The sequence below is a fragment of the Symphalangus syndactylus genome, chromosome 2 (genome assembly GCF_028878055.3).
Source record: "Symphalangus syndactylus isolate Jambi chromosome 2, NHGRI_mSymSyn1-v2.1_pri, whole genome shotgun sequence".
NCBI classification, from domain to species: Eukaryota; Metazoa; Chordata; class Mammalia; order Primates; family Hylobatidae; genus Symphalangus; species Symphalangus syndactylus.
Window position 1 is genome coordinate 18,934,055 of NC_072424.2, and position 18,950 is coordinate 18,953,004.

The 18,950-nt window shown below is 50.1% G+C and overlaps 1 protein-coding gene across 2 annotated transcripts in view; it reads left to right on the forward strand.

Moving 5' to 3' along the window:
- Nucleotides 1-18,324, forward strand: part of RGS10 (regulator of G protein signaling 10) — a 41,676-nt gene extending 23,352 nt beyond the window's left edge. For both annotated transcript variants that reach the window (XM_055247567.2, XM_055247560.2), the window contains exons 4-5: nt 2,610-2,753; nt 17,958-18,324. In XM_055247567.2, the coding sequence (XP_055103542.1) occupies nt 2,610-2,753; nt 17,958-18,104 (291 nt within the window). In that variant the 3' untranslated portion in view covers nt 18,105-18,324. The remainder of the gene's footprint in view (nt 1-2,609; nt 2,754-17,957) is intronic.
- The last annotated feature ends 626 nt before the right edge of the window (nt 18,325-18,950 follow it).

Sequence of the window (18,950 nt, forward strand, 5' to 3'; positions counted from 1 at the left end):
TCCAGGCTGTGGCCAGCCACGTGTGTCAGGGCTATGGAAGAGAAGTCGGCCGTCCTTCCAGGCCACAGACACAGAATCAACTCCACCAGCTCTGTTCCTACCCTGACAGTAGCTAGAACAGGGTTAACAAAGCTCTGGAAAAATCTATCAAAATAGCTCCAGAGACTGGTTCTTCTTTTCTGCTCATGTTCTCGGCCTAGACACCAGGCCTTCCCGTGACTGGCTTGTGGTCGCTGTCTCAGGGTTTCCCTTTTAAGTCATACTTCCTAGCTCCACCGAGATAAGCTGAGCCCTGCAGCCGCTCACGGTGCGCATCTGGTCAGCCAGGGCCTCAAACCCCACACTGTTCTCACACAGACTCAGGAGGGACAGCCGGTGGGAGAGGGCAGGGCTGAGACCCTCAAAGCTTATATACCTGCAGTCACTGGAACCTACTTCCTCTCCCCCGGCCCCTTCTGCCCCACCTCAAAGACTCAAACCATTCATTGCACTTCTCTATTTCAGAATCACCCAAGATATCCTGGATTCATGTGTGTATGTGTGTGCGTGTGTGCACGTGTGTGTGTGTGTGTGTGTGCGTGTGAATGTTCAAGGGGAGGAGGGGAGGTCTAAAGTGATTTCTGCCCCTAGACCTCTGCATGGAGTTTGCTCATCTGCCTGGCTGAAATTCTCCTTTCATGAAGTGGCTTTAAAACAGGAAGTGGTTTTCCAAAAGCGTTGCTTCCTGACGGAATGGGGGTGGTGGGAGGGAGGCTGTGGCTTCATGGAGCTGGTGGGTCTTGGAGAGGACAGCAGGGCCAGCTCCTAAGTGCCACCCCCTTGGGTCTCGAGGATGACCCCCAGACCTGTCCCTTAGATAGCCATGCTTGTCTGGAGAGACTCCTGTGTCACTGAGTCTGGCATCGATTCATTGCTCCTATTGACTGAAGACAGGGTGGACAGCATGGCTTTCGGTGTTCACCCAACCTGGGCCATCTCCGTACAAGTGCTGGCGAGGCTTGCTTTCTCGCAGAACAGGACATGGCCAGGCCACGGCTTCTCAGGATCTTTTGTCCCCAGTGCCCTGAACTAAAAAAGGGCTACTTTTCCTTCCTTTCATGCACCAGCTATCAAAACCTTCTGGTGGTTTCCTTAAGGGCAGAAGGTTTGCAGAGCTTGGGATTTCCCAAACCAAGCTCCACAGCACATGTGGAGCCCCAGGTGGCCTCTTGGAGAGAAAGGCAGTTTTCCAGGCACCCACCCCCAACACACACACGTCATAGCTGTGTGGCTGCATTTTAGAGGCATTTGTTGTCTGCCTTGCTTTGTAGGGTAAGGTCATGCTTTAGACTCTAACGTTCAGTGAAACAGCCCCGTTTTTGCTGTTGGCGAGGTATGAGCACAGGAAGTCTCCTTTCTCTAAAAGAAAATCGAGCCCTCAGGGGAAGCTCTGGAGGAGACAGCTCCTGCGCCTGCAGCCCCGCCCTGAGGCGCGCTGTCCTGAAGACTCAGTTCTTACTGTGAAGTCATCTGCTTACCATCAGTGAGTGCTCCTGAGCCAGCCTCGGTTAGTTCCGGGTGAAACAGGAAGCCGGTACCTACTCAGGGCTCCTGCTTCCCAGCAGGACTGCACTCAGGACTTGAGGGTGGGCAGCGAGTGTTTTCTCCACTGCCTGTGCTCAGTCTCTCGTTAGCTAAAAGGAAATGCACCCTGCCTGGGAAGGCCGCATACCGCACAACCTGGAGGGGCCAATGTGTCTTGCGGAAGTGGAACTGAGCAGAATTCAGAGGCCTTGGAGCCAAACAGTCCTAAGGCTCCCGGAAGCTCTCAGATAAGCCATGCCACCTCTTCTGACCTCTGTGTCCTCATGGGGAAAGTGGCACTAACAGGAAAATGCCCTTTGCTGCATGTCCAGGGGATTAAGGAAATGGGATCCCTCCAAGCAGGTGTCTGCAGCCTAGTGGGCGCTTGATAACTGGTAGGGATAGGCGTGCATACTTTAACTTGATTTTTTTTTTTTTTTTTTTTTTTTGAGACAGAGTCTCACTCTGTCACCCAGGCTGGAGTTCAGTGGTGCAATCTCAGCTCACTGCAACCTCTGTCTCCTGGGTTCAAGCAATTCTCCTGCCTCAGCCTCCTGAGTAGCTGGGATTACAGGTGTGCACCACCATGCCTGGCTCATTTTTGTCTTTTGGTAGAGATGGGGTTTCACCATGTTGGCTAGGCTGGTCTCGAACTCCTGACGTCAGGTGATCCACCCGCCTTGGCTTTCCAAAGTGCTGGGATTACAGGCATGAGCCACTGTGCCCGGCCACAGGATGGTTGTAAATGGTATTGAGTGCTCTCTGCAGGCCAGGATTCTTTCTGTCATCGCTTCTGAATGGTTAATGCAGCAATTTTGTTCCAGGAGAAGTGGCCGCAGGCGCATGAAGGGGTGGGGGTAGGGGCTTGGCAGTGCAAGCTCTCCCATACAGAAATTCTCTCTGGAGTGGCCTGAGAGCCCCTGGGCTGTGGGGGTGCCTTTCTCTTGCCACAGCAGCTCCTGTGGGACTGGCTGGAGGGGAGAGCAGGGCTCAGGCCGGGAAGGCTGTGTGTGCAGATAGCACAAGGCCCCATCTGTCTCCTCCAGATGCAGGAAAAGGCAAAGGAGATCTACATGACCTTTCTGTCCAGCAAGGCCTCATCACAGGTCAACGTGGAGGGGCAGTCTCGGCTCAACGAGAAGATCCTGGAAGAACCGCACCCTCTGATGTTCCAGAAACTCCAGGACCAGGTAACCCGACTTCCTTGCCTGCACCTTGATTTGAAAACCTACATTAATTCCAGGCCTGGAAGAATTTAGTGAAACACCCAACGTTAGACTCCCTGGAAACCATCTCATCTGGCCGGGCGGACCGAGGTACACTGAGGGGCCATGAGAGCAGGGACTGGAATTCTAAGCTCGAGATTTGCCCCACAGGAGTCTCCCCAGACCTGTTTACTCTTGGTCTACACACAGTTTAGATCAGCAGGCTTATCTGCCTTCTCAATCCAGATTAAAGGGCAGGCTGGAGCTATTTGAGGAGCCTGTACTGAGAAAGCAACCTATAATTGCTGAAGGTAAGAACAGACAGAAAACTCCAGAAAGCAAGCAGGAGAACTCAAAGTGGCAGGCTGTTTCTGTGCAGATATCCAGACACCTCCACATACTTCTCGTGGCCTAATACTGTAAGCTATTAATAGTTCATCATGTAGCCCCTGAGTCATAATGAAAAGGTTAGCATTGGGCAGCTATTCCATGTGAATTCTGATTCACATTTGGCTATTGAAGGAGACTTGTGGAGGGCCTCCTGGAAGTGGTGACTTTGTGACTGTAGCCATATGAGGATATCGACCCCACCCTGGACCTCAGAATCTTTTCAGAGCTCCCTAGGGTACTTTAAAGTGCAGCCAGGGTTGAGAACCTGTACTGACCGCTGTGCTCTAGGTTGTGCTGTAGGTATTCTCAATAATGACAACACTAACTACCATTTCGTTTTTGGTTTTGTGTTTTTGTTCTTGTTCTTTTTTTTTTTTTTTTAAACCGAGTCTTACTCTGTCTCCCAGGATGGAGTGCAGTGGCTCGATCTTGGTTCACTGCAACCTCCGCCTCCCAGGTTCAAGTGATTCTTCTCATGCCTCAGCCTCCTGAGTAGCTGGAATTACAGGCTCCCGCCACCATGCCCAGCTAATTTTTTGTATTTTTAGTAGAGATGGGGTTTCACTATGTTGGTCAGGCTGGTCTCAAACTCCTGACCTCAAGTGATCCACCCGCTTCGGTCTCCCAAAGTACTGGGATTACAGGCGTGAGCCACTGCGCCTGGCCTTTTTGGGTGTTTTTTTGAGACGAAGTCTCACTCTGTTGCCCAGGCTGGAGTGCAGTGGCTCAATCTCGGCTCACTGTCATCTCCGCCTCCTGAGTTCAAGCGATTCTCCTGCCTCAGCCTCCCTACCAGCTGGGATTACAGGCACCCGCCACCACGCCCGGCTAATTTTTTGTATTTTTAGTAGAGATGGGGTTTCACCATGTTGACTAGGCTAGTCCCGAACTCCTGGCCTCAAGTGATCCACCCGCCTCGGCCTCCCAAAGTGCTGGGATTATAGGCGTGAGCCACCACGCCCAGCCCTAACTACCACTTAAGACTGCCCGTTTGAGCCTGATGCCACACTTGGTGTGTATTGTCTCATTTTATCTCCAATGAGTGTTATTCCCATTTTGCTGATGAGAAAAGCAAGGTTCAGGGAGATTAAGTGGTTTGTTAGCATTAAGTCATGCAGGGAGCAGAAAGTGCTGGAAGCCAGATTCCCTCTCGTCCATCTGCCTTCAAAGACCATGCTCCCCCCGTGACCCTCATGGCCTGTGTTGCTCTGCCAGGCTCCTGGGCAGCCTCTTGCTGTTTCTCAAGGCTTGGTGAGGCCCCTGGAGCAGAGGAATTGGAAAGGCTTTGTGAATGCAGGTCATCCCACTTCCCAGGACTGCGGGAGCCAAGGTAGGATGGGGAATGGGAGAGTTCTGACTCCATGCGGTAGCACTGCAAGCTCCAAGAGATCCAGCCCGCCTGCCCAACAGCTCAGAACGGAGCTGGGCCTTGTGACTAGGCATGCCCCTTAGACTCATTCAGTGGGAGGCCTAGCCAGCACAGAAAGGAAGAAACACAGGGGACAGAGGCTGATTGTTTTTTTTTTTCTTTTTTAATGACAAAGAATTTTATTTATTTATTTATTTATTTATTTATTTAATTTTGTTTTATTTTTGAGATAAGATGTCCCTCTGTTGCCCAGGTTGGAGCACAGTGGCATGAACACGGCTCAGGGCAGCCTTGGCCTCCCGGGCTCAAGTGATCCTCCCACCTCAGCCTCCCAAGTAGCTGTGACCACAGGTGTGCGCCACCGTGCCCAGCTAATTTTTGTATTTTTTTGGTAGAGATGAGTTTTCACTATGTTGCCCAGGCTGTTCTTGAACTCCTGAGCTCAGGCGATTCTTCAGCCTTGGCCTCCCAAAGTGTTGGGATTACAGGCAAGAGCCGCCATGCCCAGCCTCAGACAAATTTTTAAAAATAATTTTTATCCAACTGTAAGCATCACACATGCTCAACAAAAGAAACTTGGAAAACAAAAATATAAAGAAGAAATCATTTTTTTATTGCATGATTGCACACTTGGAGATAACCACCAAATAGCATTTGATCTGTAGACTTTCCATCTTTTTTTCTATAAATACGCATATACACATGCCCCTAACAGATGTGGCCTAATAAGTGTAATAATAATGTATGTGTTTATGCACACCAAACAGATGTGCAGTCCAAACTGTTGAATGTAAAGCAAGTACTGTTATACTCTGTTGTTAAAAATCTATTATTGGAAGGCTGAGCTCAGTCGCTTACGCCTGTAATCCTAGCACTTTGGGAGGCCAAGGCGGGTGGATCACCTGAGGTCAGGAGTTCCAGACCAGCCTGGCCAAGATGGCGAAACCCCATCTCTGCTAAAAATACAAAAATTAGCCAGGTGTGGTGGTGGGCGCCTGTAATCCCAGCTACTTGGGAGGCTAAGGCAGGAGAATTGCTTGAGCCTGGGAGGCTGAGGCTGCACTGAGCCGAGATAGTGCCACTGCACTCCAGCCTGGGTGACAGAGTGAGAGTCCATCTCAAAAAAAAAAAAATTTTTTTTTTAATTGGATAGAGAGAAAGATCCACGAACTTTCCTCCTAAGGCATAATTGGGTGAACACAAGGTATTTGGAATCAGAGCCGATTTCACAGTGAGTCTCCATGTGAAGGGCCCCTGGGTTCCGTTTTGCTTTGAAAACTCTGTCTCTCCGGGGCTTTGCTATAACTGTCAAAATGCGTGCTCAGCACTAGCCCCGGTATTTTTCTTGCAAAAGCTCTCTTGAGAGCTCTGTTTTCCTAAGTGAAGGAGGTTGAAGCTGAGGGGAGCATGTCTGGAGCCACAAGATTTCACTGAACTTTCAAAAGCCTCTCCCGCGGCTTTGGCTTTGCTGAGCACTGCTGAGCTTTATGGTGGAGCCGCAGAGCAGCCGCTTTCCGTGAGTTCAGCACCGCAGCCCCGGGACTTAGCTCCTCATCACCACGTGCGTGTGGAGCTCCGCTGCTCTCTGAGCTTCTAGTAGGGCAGCTCCGACTTTGTAAGGCACAGCTGGAACCTAGAAGGACGGGAAAATCTTCCCTGAGCCCCAGGCTAGATGAGCCAACTCCCATGCACCCTGTTTAAAGGAGAGCTTCAAGAGTTTTCAGTCAGGTCCTGTTTATTCTTGGTTTGCACACAGTTCTAACAGGTTTTTCGGTTCATAGCAGATTTGAAATTGTGGTAGAGACTGTGGAGTGATGAGCAGCAAGAGGTGATCACTGACAGCTAGGGAGGACACAGAAATGACACTGACACAAGCACAGCACCGAGGCCTGAGCCCCTGGGCGTGGGGACCTCCATTGCCACACGCCACGCCATGGGCATCCCTGTGCTATGGGACAGTGACATGATAAGTGAGCCTGGTGACCCCAAGCCATCAAGTAGAAGTTAAATTGAGGTCAGCGTATTATGTGAAGAATGCATTATTCATTTTAATGAGCACTTCATCAAAAACATTTTTTTTGGAGCCAGTCCCGTTCTGTCACGCAGGCTGGAGTACAATGGTGCCATCTCTGCTCACTGCAGCCTCCATCTCCTGGATTCAAGCGATTCTCCTACCTCAGCCTCCTGAGCAGCTGGGATTACAGGCATGTGCCACCAGGCTAGGCTAATTTTTGTATTTTTAGTAGAGATGGCATTTCCCCATGTTGTCTCAAACTCCTGGCCTCAAGTAATCCACCCACCTTGGCCTCCCAAAGTACTGAGATTACAGGTGTGAGCTACTACTGTGTCCAGCCAAAGGCATCTTAAGAGAAGTTTGAGGGGCTTAAAACTTTGCTACCTGGGAAATTCATGTAAGTGGCAAGATGGTTCTCTGATTTAATTCAGTTCTGCAAGCTTGGTGTGCCCAGCCCTTTGGAGGCAAAGCCAGGAGAGGTGAAAGGTGGTGCTGTGGGCATTTCCCTAGTACGTTAGCCTAGAGTCAAAGGCTGCCGTTGGACAAATTTAGGTTGGAGGAAGCAGGAAGGAAGGGGGCTACCTTACAAAGAGGTGGTTTCTTCAGTGAATTGCAGTTCCTTACAGTGTCTTTTCTTCTTTAAAAACATGTATTCCAGCTGGGCGCGGTGGCTCATGCCTGTAATCCCAGCACTTTGGGAGGCCGAGGCGGGCAGATCACAAGGTCAGGAGATCAAGACCATCCTGGCTAACACGGTGAAACTCCGTCTCTACTAAAAATACAAAAAATTAGCCAAGTGTGGTGGTGGGCGCCTGTAGTCCCAGCTACTCGGGAGGCTGAGGCAGGAGAATGGCATGAACTCAGAAGGCAGAGGTTGCAGTGAGCCGAGATCGCACCACAGAACTCTAGCCTGGGCGACAGAGCGAGACTCCATCTCAAAAAACAAACAAACAAACAAAAACATCTATTCCTAGGAAATTTGATTCAGTCCTGGTTGGTCTGCTGGTTTGTGGATTTGTTGTTTTATTCATTCCTTTATGCTGCAATTATGAATTGAGGCCCTACTCTATACCAGGGACTGTGCTAGGAACTGTGTGTACGACAGGGAAATCAGCATCCGCCCCCCCAAGGAGGGCAGAGAAAGAGCAATGCTAAGAAGGAAATGCAACAGGGGATGAGCTGAGAGGGACTGGGAGGGGCCTGCTAAGGTCCGTGCTCAAGGAGGGCTCCCTGGAGAGGTGACTGGGACCTGAATGGCAAGCGGGATCTGGATGAGAGGACCTGGGAGCCAGGACCTTCCAAGGAGAGGCGAGCGCAAAGACCCCGAGCCAGGGGCAGCAGGTGCGTTAGGGAGTCAGCGTTGTCAGAATGTAGCAAATGAGGGGGTGGTGAAAGTTCAGTTGGGAGGGACTGGCTGGGTCAGGCCCCGAGGCTGTGGTAGACAGTTTAATTGCAGGGATGTGAACAGTGGCTGTTTATAGAATGTGCTGGTTGGGCTGGTAAGGCTTGGACCTCTTAAAGCCTGAGCCCCTTGGCTCAGGTCCCTAGTTCAGGGCTGTGCCCATCCCGCACCACTTGGGCAAAAGAAGGCAGATGGCTCGGTGCAGAGCCAGCTCCGTTATTAGAAAGTCAGCCGTGAAACCCTGACCTCCTGACGGTGGCTCACCATTTGTATGGTAGGTGGGAGTGGCCTGACCTCTGCCCCTCCTCTCTCCCCCCTTCCCTCTCTCCCTCTGCCCATCACTCCCTGGATATAGAGATGCCAAATTCATCACCGTTATCACAGTGCATGAGTTTGGCCCTGAGCACCAGAGGCGGAAGTGGGGGATTCTAGTCCAGCCCTGCCTCTGTCTGACCCCAGGAGGGTTCTGTTTCTTACTGTGGCTTCTGAGTCCTCATCTGTAACATGGGGCTTTGGGCAAATACTCTGCTACCTCTCTGAGCTGTGCTGCAAAGCAGTCTATGAGCATTCAATGCCCTGGTGTTAAAAAGTCACTCTCTGATCACCACAACCTTATTTCCTTAGATCTGACTCCCCCTGCTGCCCCTACCCCAACTTCTTCGACTTTATTTATTTTTTTGAGGCAGGGTCTCACTCTGTCACCCAGGCTGGAGTACAGTGGTGTGATCTTGGCTCACTGTAGCCTTGACCTCCTGGGCTCAAGCAATCCTCCCACCTCAGCCTCCCAAGTAGCTGATACTGCAGGCAAGTGTCACCATGCTCAGCTATTTTTTAAAAAAAATTGTTGTAAAGATGGGGTCTCACTATGTTGCCCAGGCTGGTCTCAAACTCCTGGCCTCAAGCGATCCTCCCATCTTGGCCTCCCAAAGTGTTGGGATTGGAGGCATAAGCCACTGCGCCCAGGCTTCTTTCACTTTAGAATTTAGTTACTGTGAGATTGCAGGCAAGACTTGCTCCCTCTCCGTGCCTGGCTTTTCTCATTTGTGAAGTGGGGATTATAATAATAAGGTATTTATGAACTCCTGACCTCAAGTGATCTGTCCACCTCAGCCTCCCAAAGTGCTGGGATTACAGGCATGAACCACTGCGCCCTATTTTAATTTTTTTTTATACTGGGTCTCCCTCTGTCATCGAGGCTGGAATACAGTGGCACCATCATGGCTCACTGTAGCCTTGACCTTCCAGGCTCGAGCCCTCCTCTTACCTCAGACTGCCGAGTAGCTGGGACTATAGGCATGTGCCACCATGCTCGGCTAATTTTTAAAATATATTTTTCTAGGGATGGGGTCTTACTATGTTGCCCAGGCGGGTCTTGAACTCCTGGGCTCAAGCAATCCTCCAGCCTTGGCTTCCTAAAGTGCTGCTATGATTACAGGCGTGAGCCACGGTGTCTGGCCTAAAATTATCTTAAGTTGTTAAATTAGTACATGCTCATTGTTAAGATAAAGAAAAGGAAATTCATGTATCCAGGAGGGTATGAAGTGAAAAATTAAGATCCTCCAGTCCTGCCCCTCCTTCTCTCTTCCTAGCAGGAAATCGATGACATCATTGGTCCTTTCAGGCTCTACTCAAACACTGAAGAATGGAACACATTGAAGTCTGCTCAGTGACTTAAAGTTGTTCCATATGAAAGATTTAAAATAAAATTCTCCTCTGGCACATTTCTTAACCCCAGTTTACCCACCTTTCTTGCTCAGAAGCCTTTGGTTTAAGCTCTATCTACAGCACAGCATGGTCTGGAACAGCCATGAGCTTGATGAAGATAGAAAGGTCCAGATCATTGCACATGGCAGCTTCGTGGCTTTCTCAGTCCATGGAAGAGAAGGGCATGGGTTTGGGGTTGTGGGGTGCTCATTCTTCTTCCGTGAATATCAGGGGTCCGCATGCCTACACTTAAAAGCAGATTTTGGGCTGGCTGGGCGCAGTGGCTCTCCTATAATCCCAGCACTTTGGGAGGCCGAGGCAGGTGGATCAGCTGAGGTCAGGAGTTCGAGACTAGCCTGGCCAACATGGCGAAACCTCATCTCTACGAATAATACAAAAAAATTAGCCAGACATGGTGGCACATGCCTGTATTCTCAGCTACTCAGGAGGCTGAGGCAGGAAAATCGCTTGAACCCGGGAGGCGGAGGTTGCAGTGAGCCAAGGTCGTGCCATTGCACTCCAGCCTAGGTGACAAGAGCGAAATTCCGTCTCAAAATAAATAAATACATAAGCAGATTTTGCATCTGCTAGGATGCCTTCCCCAGGCTTTGGGTCTGGTGCTAAACTCTAGCCTGGAAAAGCAGAGATGAGGTGGTCTTCTCCACTCAAAAAGAAGTCCTTAGCCTCTGGTGCTTACAAAAAAAAATGGAAAACCAGCACTTTGGGAGGCTGAGGTGGGCGGATCACCTGAGATCAGGAGTTTGAGACCAGCCTGGCCAATGTGGTGAAACCCCATCTCTACTAAAAATACAAAAATTAGCTGGGCATGGTTGCATGTGCCTGTAATCCCAGCTACTTGGGAGTCTGAGGAAGGAGAATCAATTGAACCTGGAACGGAGAGGTTGCAGTAAGCTGAGATCGTGCCACAGCACTCCAGCCTGGGCGACAGAGTGAGACTCTGTCTAAAAAAAATAATAATAAAATAAAATAAAAAAAAAATGGAAAAGCCTTGGGTGAGATGCCAGTGCTCCCAGCCACATCCTTGACAGAGAAAGGAGCCATGAATGGGGTCCCTTTTTAGCAATGCAGTTTCTTTGAGTTTCCCCAGAACGTAAGAGGTGAGAAATGCTTCCTTTTTCAACGTAAGTAAGAGGGGTGGGCCAGCTATTGAGGGCCTGGGAGGGTGAGAAGAGGGGCTGTCCGGCCTGTGGTGGTCATGTGGGGGCCCATTCTCTCCCCTGCCCCATTATTTCTCCAAACAGGACCTTGGTCTGGGTGCCCCTGCATTACCATGGTCCTCTCTCCTGGGTGGTGGCAGAGGCTGTGGTGGTGGCCAGAGCCAGGGACTTAGGATGTGTCAGTCTTATGGGTGCCAGGTGACATTTGCTCCAAAAGATCAAACACAGGGAAGAAATGGGTATTTTCCAGCATGCTCCGCTAGAAAGGGCAGGTGTGGTTTTTTGTTCAAACGGAAGGGAGGTTGGCTGTCTGCGTACACCGTAGCCATCTGCCTCACGAGGGTCAGGGTGGGAAGGGTAGTATTTGAGATACTTTGAGATGTTTCTTGCAACTTTAAAACGGTATTTGGTGCTGGGCATGGTGGCTCACGCCTGTAATCCCAGCACTTTGGGTGGCTGAGGCGGGAGGATGACAACGTCAAGAGATTGAGACCATCTTGGCTAACATGGTGAAACCCCGTCTCTACTAAAAACACAAAAATTAGCTGGGCCTGGTGGCACGTGCCTGTAATTCCAGCTACTTGGGAGGCTGAGGCAGGAGAGTTGCTTGAATCAGGGACTCGGAGGTTGCAGTGAGCTGAGATCGCGCCACTGCACTCCGGCCTGGCGACAGAGTGAGACTCCGTCTCAAAAAAAAAAAAAAAAAAAGTATTTGGGGGAAGAGGAGGGGAGAGTGGCACTCAGAGGAGCATTCAACTTCCCTTCTGATGGCAAAAGGCAAAATTAAAATGCCTTCACCCCCAGCAGAAAGTGAGTCATGTCATTTGGGCCTGGAATTTGAACCGTATGGACAGTAGAAAAAAGCGGACAATCCACTCCACACGTGTGACCACACGCGTGAACCCGTGAGCTTGGGAGGGGATTTCGTCCAAGCGAGGTCTCTCTGATCCTGTTGGTGTCCAGACTCCTTCTGGAGCTCCAATCCCACCCATGGCACACTGTCCATCTCTGGCTGGTCTGTCTGTGAAGCTGGAGAGCCGTGCAAGGCGACAGAGCCGTCTGTGTGGCCCATCCTGGCGCTCTGGGGCAAGGGCTGACTTAAGCTGCTTCGTCTGCTCATCTGCTCTCTGCCAGCTGCCCTCAGACCTCCTCCTGGGTGCAGTCCGTTCCCACTTGAAAAGGAGGTGGTCTTTACTTTAGGGGGTGGGCACATCCCTGTTTGCACCTTGCCCCGACAGCCTCGTCAATGCCCAGCCACTTCTGAGGGCTGGAGGGATGGGAGCTTCCTTTCTTTCCCCTTTCTGTCTCCTCGCATGGGTACAAAAGCACGTCTGTAGTCCATGTATGTGAAGAGAGGATGCATTCTAGAGCCGCAATTCACAGATGGCGGTGCTTGCACCTTCTTTCAGCGAGTTTCGTGTAAAAATGAAACCGAGTTTCTTAAAGCAAATATGATATCCCGCTAATTAAACTGTCATTCCTTAAGGAATGATTTTTTCTTCCTGTGCCGGATTAAAATAACATGGCAGAGGGTTTTGAAGAGAAGAGAGGATGCATGTTTTGTTTAGGTCTCCTGTACTTGTCTTCTGAGACGTGTTAAAATATTTATTAGGCTTGAAACGCAATGAATGGAGACAGTGACGCAATGTTCATAGAGGGGCCTTCAAGGCTGGTTGAGCTCCTCGTCTCTGCACAGATGAGTATGCGTCAGGGGGACGTCCTTTCCTGGAGCGGCACATTTTGAACAGTCTGAAGTTGGGGCACTGCATGGATATTTTTCTTTCAGGAAGGCAAATCCTGCTCAGCCATGGCAATGTCTGGGATCTGGAGAGGAGGTGGCTTGGTGATATAAAGACCTTGTTCTGCGGGACGGTTGTGCAGAGTTGCACATCTGCAGGAAGCCTCCCTCCTCATTTTTGTCTGAGTCTCACTTCCAGCAGCCTGTAGGACTGGATCCCAAGGCAACGATGCTAAACAGTTTACAGTCCAGGCGTGCAGCTCGCAGATGTGGGGCTGCCAAAACCCCAAACCTTGCTAAGCCGCAGCTGTCTTGGCCAAAAAAAAAAAAAAAAAAAAAAAAAGATACAGAATGCAGCTCAGCCGCCAACTTGAGTTTTCTGCTTCACCAGCAGCCGTTCTTTGGACGGATGGCGGCCTCAGCTCTGTTCCTGTGTTTTCCACTCACCTGCAGCCTCCTGCTTAGCCCAGATGGCTCCATTTTCTTCTTTCTCTTCCTTGTGGACACTTAAGGAGTCTGACCGTGTTGTTCAGGTGCCCATCACAGTCCAACCATGGTGAGGTCATGTCTCCCCCTCAGGGAGCCCTGCTTTTTGGAACTGTCTGGGACCCCTAGGCCCATCTCATTTTCTGTGTTTGAGCAGGGGTGAGGTGAAATCAATAAGCCAACTGGATGAGCCTCCTCGGACTGTCATAAGCAATGACCCCAAGCCAAGTGGCTTCGAACAGCAGAAACGTGTTCGCTCAGCAGAAACGGATTGAAATCTGACATCAAGATGTTGGCAGGGCCCTGTTCTCCACAAGACTCCGGTGGGGGGTGTCGGGGGTGCTTCCTTGCCCCTTCAGCTTACAGACTGCTGGTGGCTGCCGGCACTCCTTAGCGCTCCTTGGCGCGTGGCTGCATCACCGATGTCTGCCTCTGCCTTCACACGCCTTCTTCCTTCAGTGTGTCTCTCTGTGTATCCCCTCCTCTTCTGATAAGGACACCCAGTCCTTGGATTTAGGGCCTACCTTAAATGCAGTATGATTTCATTTTAAGACCCTTATCCAACCCTCTTTTCAAATGAGGTCCATTCTGAGATTCCAGGTGAATGTAAGTTTGGGGGAGCACCATTCACCCCACTACTGACCTTTAGGGACATTTGTTTCTCACTTAGACACATGGATACACTCTTAAAGAATGTCTCTGGAGCCTGGCGCTGTGGCTTACGCCTGTAATCCCAGCACTTTGGGAGGCCTAGGAGGGTGGATCACCTGAGGTCAGGAGTTTGAGATCAGCCTGGTCAATGTCGTTAAACCCCATCTCTACTTAGCTGGGTGTGGTGGCGCATGCCTGTAATCACAGCTACTCAGGAGGCAGAAGCAGGAGAATCGCTTGAACCTGGGAGGCGGAGGTTGCAGTGAGCCAAGATCATGCCACTGCACTCCAGCCTGGGTGACAGAGTGGGACTCCATCTCAAAAAAACAAACAACAACAACAACAACAACAAAGAACGTATTTGGGATCATTGTTTTTAAATAGGGTGTGTTTTTAAAATTTAGTATCAGTCATTTAACATTCACGGGCAGTTTTCCATGTTACTCTCTTTGCAGCCCTCGTTTTTATTGTCCTGCCATGCGAGTGGCAGATGGCCTCAGGGTTGGGAGTGGGGGCTCTGGAGCCTGCCAGGGCTGGCCTCCCGCCCTTCTCTTTTGCTCACTGTTATGGGCTGAACTGTGCTCCCCTCCCTAATCCATACCTTGAAGTCCTAATCCCCAGAATGTTACTTTATTTGGAGATAGGGCTTTAAAGGGGTAATTAACATTAAACGAGGACATTGAGGTGGGCTGTAATCCAGTCTGACTAGTGTCCTTGTAAGAAGAGGAGGTAAGGACACACGTGCACCTGGGAGACCCTGTGAAGACGCAGGGAGAAGGTGTGGTCTACGAGCCAAGGAGAGTGGCCTCAGGAGAAGCCAACCCTGATGGCACCTTGACGTTGGACATCTAGCCTCCAGAACTGTGAGGAACCCCTAAGCCCCTCTTTTCTTCCTCTGTCAAGTCAGGGTCTTCAGAGCGCTGGAGGAAGAACTGAATGAAAGAATGCCCACACGCTGCCCAGCGCAGTGTTGGAGGGCACTGTGGCCGCGTTGGTACTGGCCAGCTTCATTTTCCCAGCCTCTGCTGCTGCACAGCACACGGTTTCTGTTCAGGCACTAGTAAACATTTACTGGACGCCAGTCACAGCTCTTTTCCCTATGATAGATGAGGCTCTGGCCAGTAGCTGGGCACACGATCTCTGGCCGCTTTCTTGGAAAAGTTTTAGGTGCATTCTCTTTTCTTTTTTTTGAGACAGGGTCTGGCTCTATCACCGAGGATGGAGTGCAGTGGCGTGATCCTAGCTCAGTGCAGCCTCAATCTCCCCAGGCTTAGGTGATCCTCCCACCTCAGCCTCCTTAGTAGCTGGGACTACAGGTGGGTGCCACCAAGCCCCGCTAATTTTTATATTTTTAGTAGAGACAGGATTTTGCTATCCGCCTGCCTCAGCCTCCCAAAGTGCTGGGGTTTCAGGCATGAGCCACCGTGCCCAGCCTTAGTTGCATTCTCCATCCTCTAAGTCACCTTTGCTGAGCCCCGTCGAGCACCCTGTTGCTGTGTGCTCCTGAGCCAGGCCCAGCGGGTCCTTGGCCTGTAGCAGTCAGAAGTCTGCCCGTGCACCCCATGTAGAGCAATCAGGCTTCCCACGGCCCAGGCGCACGAGGGCTTTGGGGGTGACATCCTCTCCTTTCTCCAGCTTGTCTGGGTCCAACAGCCACAGCTGCCTCCCAGTCACTGCAGCAGCACCGGAGATGGGCAAGGGCTCTCAGAGGAGGAAACCTCTGCCTGAAGGTCTTCTGCACTCGTGGGGCGTTTCACACCTGCCCCAGTAGGGAGTGGCCCTTATGCTCTTAATAAATAGTTTGCAGCCCCCGCCCCTCAGGCTTGCTGGCAGCCTCGGGATCTCGGGGTCGAGTCCTGCCAGCCCGGTGCAGCCCCTGAACTTCCTCCCAGCTGAAGCAGCCTCCTTCCCTCCCCTTCCTCCTCTGCCCTGGGTGCCCCCAGCACCGGCCTTTTTTCTTCTCTACTTTGAAGTCTGAGCCTCAGAGCCACTACAGGCAAACAGGATGTTCCTCTCCCACACGCAGAGACTTCACACGAGACGCTTGGGTCGCACCGCATCCTGCTCAGAGTGGTGGGTCCCATCTGCGTGGACCTGGGGTGGGAGTGGGTACAGGACTGAGGCTGGGTGCCAGGTGGGATCCTCGTGCAGCTGGTTTCATTAGTCACATTTGAGCATTCATTGCAGACTTTGAACTAGGTGAGCATCTAAGTTTCCCTTGGGGACTCTTGTGCCTGGAAGGGCTGAATAAGGCAGATGGTGACACTTGCTTAGCACGTCGGTGGGAGGCCAGGAAGGAGTAATGGCATTTCTCATACCCCACCTCAGCTCTGCCCATGATTTTTGTATTTTCTGGGATTAAAAAAAATTTTTTTTTTTCTGTAAACCTCAGCAAATTACAATCACACCTGGAATTACAGGATGGCTACAAGATACATGACTGCTCTAGTGTGGCACAGGACAGGGGCTTAAGGCAGCAGGGTCTTGCTGAGCAGCTGGAGGACTCAGGCAAGACTAGAAGGGCACCAGGCGATGGGCAGGCGCTAGTTTAACAATTTAAAGAAAACCTAAAGTCCCAGGTCTTTCTCTGGGTTGTGGACTCTGTTTATAGCACAGTGACTCAGGCGGTTCTGCTGTGGTTGAAGCCATCTTGGGAAGATGAAGGTGTAAAATTTGAGGGTTCCAGTTCCCTCCTGAAGCACCTCCCATCCTCCAAGCAGATGTTCTGAGTCCTTTGAGTCCCTCAGATGTTTATTTGTTTTATTTTTTATTTTTGTTTTATCTCTTTTTTTTTGAGACAGAGTCTCACTCTGTTGCCCAGGCTGGAGTGCAGTGGTGTGATCTCAGTTCACTGCAGCCTCTGCCTCCCGGGTTCAAGTATTTCTTCTGCCTCAGCCTTCTGAATAGCTGGGCTACAGGTGTGCACCACCACACTCGGCTAATTTTTGTATTTTTAGTAGAGACGGGGTTTCACCATGTTGGCCAGGCTGGTCTTGAACTCCTGACCTCAAGTGATCCACCCACCTCCACCTCCCAAAGTGCTGGGATTACAGGTGTGAGCCACCACCCCCAGCACCCTCAGATGTTTACTTTACAAAATAGTGTATGTGTGTTGGGAGAGGGCAGCCTTAAAAGATGTCAGGGTTTTACCATCCACTTGACAACCCCGCCTGGCAGTCAGCGACATTCTAGACATCTCTGGAACTTTCCACTTGGTTGTTCCGTGTACCAGGGTGAACCGTGTGGATTTTTAGTTGCAGAGTGTACTGCAAGTTAAGTGGAAAGGTCTGAGAGAGAGAGAAATGAGGGGTGGGAAAGAGATCATAGCCCTTGACAGCTGGAAAAGGCTTTGTGCTTCTCTTTCTCTGCCCCTTTCCTGGGGCAAGAGAGGAGGGCAGATGGCACAGGATTGGGTAGCAGTGGGGGAAAATGAATGCTGGTCACAAGGACCGTGGCCCAGAAAAGAGGTTCAGTGGCGGCCAGAGGAAGCTACTGTGCCTGGGGACAGCCCTCTGAGCACCTGCCATGCCGGCGGGGGTAGCCGTCTAATCTGGGGCACTTCAGCTCTGTTGGGTGTCCTCTTCGCTCACCCGACATACCTTAGAGTTGTTTCATTCTAGGGATGTGCTCCCCAGCCTGTCTGATGGCACAGATGTTGGCATTCTGCAGCTGGCTGCTCTATTCTTTATTTGGGACCTGTTCCCTTGCTAAGATTATAGTTTTACTGCCCTGCCCTGCAGTGAGCATGCCTCATTTTGACTCTTGGCACAATAATAGGTTTGTTTGAGATCTTGGATGCCAGACTTACTGGGAGTCTTCACAATACTGGCATCATATGATATGTCAGTGGTCTTTTTAACACCACTGTCTCTACAGAAATGGTTTCTATTCGGCTGTCTCAAGTTCTTGGAGAAATACATCCTTGTCTTATCTAGACAAATAAAGTGGAGAGTCTTGAAGGACTTCTTGGTACAAGGGTCTGAATCAGTGCTGTGTGAATCCATATTTCCATGGAAAATAAAGGCGTATTTGTTCATGTGACTCTCTATATATTCCATTGAGATTATTGCATAATGACCAAAAATCTCCAGGAAATCTGCCTTGTCTAGCAGATGACTTATTTGAGCTTTCTTAGTGTGTTCTTTGCAAGTATTAGTATTCTTTGGCACACGCTAGGTATCTAATACATATCTGATGGGATGATTTATGGCCTGGATTAGCCTCAGCCTTCAGACTCTTTTTTCTTTTCCTCCTTAGATCTTTAATCTCATGAAGTACGACAGCTACAGCCGCTTCTTAAAGTCTGACTTGTTTTTAAAACACAAGCGAACCGAGGAAGAGGAAGAAGATTCGCCTGATGCTCAAACTGCAGCTAAAAGAGCTTCCAGAATTTATAATACATGAGCCCCCAAAAAGCCGGGACTGGCAGCTTTAAGAAGCAACGGAATTTCGTCTCAGGACCGTGCGGGGTTTATCATTGCTTTGTTATTTGTAAGGACTGAAATGTACAAAACCCTTCAATGGGATGTGTGTTTTATTAACTGCTTCACCAGTAAATTTTGCATGATGGCTAAGCTAACATAAAAAAAGAATAGTAATAACTTGGAAGTTTTAGTTCACAAAACAGAGATTCCTTCAACACTGGACACGTCGAGCATTTTATAGCTTAATTAAACCTCATGTAAGGCCACAAGGTGAAACGTATCACTACCTTTTACCTTGTGTTTGCTCTGCCTCTCTGGTGAGTGGACGCATGTCCACAGGTCGCTTGGTAAATTAACTCAAACATGAGTTGATCCGGCAAACCCAGGCTACTGGGGGTATTGCCTGCCAGTCGCCTTTTGGGTTAAATATTTCTCGAGAGCAAGTTCAGTGCTGGAAAAAGAAAATGAATCACTGAGAGCCTCTAAAGACTTGGGAAGCTTGTGTGTGAGTGTCATCAAAGGGTTATTATTTCTTGTGCGTGGGTTGGTCCTGGTTTTGACCACAACCCATGACATTTCATGCAACACAGATAAATAGTTCATCTTGACAGAAACAAGATCTCAACCAGGAAGGAAAAAAAAACACAAGTGGGAAATTGTTTAGGGTCCCCATGGCAACTCAAGGTGTTGTTGAATGGGATTGTAGCACAGGTGCGTGCTGAGGATGGAGTTGGTGGGGCTGTTCCCTTCTCCTGTACCCATCAGGGACACATCATAATCCTTTCCTCTCTGCTCCTGCCCTTTGCTGAACTTGCTAACTCTGGTT